Source organism: Buceros rhinoceros, unplaced genomic scaffold (assembly GCF_000710305.1).
Source record: "Buceros rhinoceros silvestris isolate BGI_N320 unplaced genomic scaffold, ASM71030v1 scaffold24552, whole genome shotgun sequence".
NCBI lineage: Eukaryota > Metazoa > Chordata > Aves > Bucerotiformes > Bucerotidae > Buceros > Buceros rhinoceros.
The window spans coordinates 51,645-54,178 of record NW_010397505.1 but is presented as its reverse complement, the minus strand read 5'-3'; the positions used below and the strand labels follow the sequence as shown (position 1 = coordinate 54,178).

General features: G+C 41.7%; 1 protein-coding gene across 1 annotated transcript in view; it reads left to right on the top strand.

The window, feature by feature from the left end:
• Positions 1–2,534, top strand: part of STK4 (serine/threonine kinase 4) — a gene marked incomplete at its 5' end in the record, with an annotated part of 41,136 nt that overhangs the window by 6,773 nt on the left and 31,829 nt on the right. Inside the window, one exon of the mRNA XM_010146292.1 lies at positions 1,304–1,490. Coding sequence (XP_010144594.1) covers positions 1,304–1,490 — 187 coding nt within the window. The remainder of the gene's footprint in view (positions 1–1,303; positions 1,491–2,534) is intronic.

The following is a 2,534-nucleotide window of genomic DNA, read 5'->3' as shown; positions in this document are numbered from 1 at the left end:
GTTAAATGATGTGTAACTAACAAATTTATTGCTTTCTCTCACTCACTCATCTCCACATAAAATTATTTTTCTCCATTAGATCTTGTATAATTTTCTCCTCCTGTTGCTGTTGGGTTTGAGGTTGGGAAGTAAATTATATAGACACCCTTGACAGAACAGATTAAATGCATGGATCACCAGGACATGGGGGGGTGTTCTTTCTCCTAATGACATTGAGATGGAGTATTACAGCTTGATGTGCAAGACCTGTATGTTCCCTCTAAGACTAATACAAATCAGTAAGCCCATGGTCACATGCAAAGAACCATGAGCTTCATCCTTCTAAGAAACCACGGGCATCTCATCCAACGAGAGATGCCTAGAAACTCTACTGTAAACCTAGGAGGTGACTTCTGTTTTTGTAGCTGAGTAGCTGGTCTGCATTTCCAAGAAACAAAATAGATTGTGGAATTTTTGACCTTGTTCCTCATGAAATCCTAGTCACGATATCCTTAGGGAAGCACACACCTTAGCACAAGCTTAGTGAAACTACTACCTCTGGTTAATGTAACTACCTCCAGGAAGTTGTCCTGCCAGAATTTGTTTCAGGAGCTTATGTTGTCCTACAGAGTCAGTCTCTTGAACCTTAACAGCAATAATTCAAACTTCTAAAATACTGCTACCGGTTAACAAATGGAAAGATAGGAAATAATTTTAATCTGAAAAAAAAAAAAAGACTAGACTTTGATAATTTATTTAATTCCTTTTTAAAGTCTTGCAAATTCAGCTTATTTTTCTTCTGAAGTTTATAGCAAGTAAATCTACCTAAACGATAAAGACAGACTCCTAAAAAAACCCAAAACAACAAACAGGGGCAATCATTCTTCTTCAGTTTGCCACAGCCCCTCCAGACTTAGACCTGTTGCCGTCTAATGACTCCTCAGTGAACTGCACCACTTCACATAAGGAGTTGAGATCAACTGTAAAAACTGCCAACGTGAATAGAAACACTAATGACCAAGTACTGTAACCTACTCCTTCAGACAGGTCAGCAGGTCAGAAACGAGATACAAATGGCACCGAGAATCCTCTGCTGATTATTTATCTGTTCTCTTATTTATTGTGCTGCCAGAAAGATGCGAAGACTTTTACCTGTTTTGGAGGTGACAGGGAGAGAACTAAGTGCATAAAACAAAATGTCGCTTCTATGTGTGTTTGTAAAAACCTCTGAATTATTAAGACTTGCTGGTGTCCTTGAATACAGACATTCTTCGTGGGACTTCACCACCATTGGTGAAAATGTATTTATGGCATCCTTGTACAGGAAGAAGATGAAACGGATTCAGGTACCATGGTGAGGGCGAGCGGAGATGAGACTGGTACCATAAGAGCTGTCAACACCATGAGTGATGGAGCCAACACAATGATAGAACACGACGGCACCTTGGAATCCCAGCTGGGTACAATGGTCATAAACACAGAAGAGGAAGAGGAGGAGGGCACCATGAAAAGTAAGAAAACATCTTTAACTTCTAGAATTTTACTTGGGACCTAATGGGGGCTGTGATAAGTATTCCCAAGCCACCTTTATATTTTTTGGTGGGTTGTTGCCATGTCTTTTGGTTGTAGGGAGCTAAAACTTTAGGTCCGTGTCCTCTGCCAGTAGAGAGGAGAGACTCTTTCTAGGTCCAAGTTTCAAGCCATTCTTTTTAGTTCTGCTCTTGGTATAGCTGGTGAGTTGTGCGCAATTTCCACAAGCTTCTGTGATGATGGAATATGTGCTGGATGTGATCTGGTCCAACCCGCTTTAGCCAGTGGAGTTGGACTAGATGATCTCCAGAGGTCCCTTCCAACCCTCACTTGTGAGTCTGTGAATAAGATCTGATTCTAGCCAGTGTGGTTATTTTTGTTGGTTCTTTTTTCTCTGTGTTGTCTTTCACAGCATGTAAAGGAGGGAGACTCTAGCATAGGCTTAATAAAGAAAAAAATTCTGTCTTTGGAAGGTGACCTGGCTGTAACCTGGCATCCAAAAACAAGTCTGTCTCAGAACTGATGCATCGTGTTTGTGAAATGACAAATATCCTGCAGGTTTCAAGCTCAGCAGGGCACGCAGTGGGAAGAACTAGCATCTCTGGACTTGTCTGCTGCTGTAGCGTGACTTGAATCAGGAAAGACAACTGAATAAACTGTTTGTTGCTGATCTGAGACATTCAAGTTGAAATCCTTTCCACCTAGAAAAGCTTACTATGACTACACACCTTGCTACAGGATGCACAGTTAAAACAATGTGACTTTAATCCCCAGTAGTCTGTGGAAGACCTCACAGCTTGAGCTGGAGAGGAGTTAAAATTGTTACCTTGATTAAAGAAATGGCAGAGGGAGCCTCCCTGGAAAAGTAGGACTAGAAGAACAAGAATCTTTTCTCAATTATGGATTCTCATAGGAGTCCGTTCCCACAGATGGGGTGCTCTCAGCAGCACTGATGCAGAGGTAGTCATCGATGACTCAGCTGGCCAGCAGGGATGTTTGTTCAGGGACTGGGAGAAGTGCTGAGC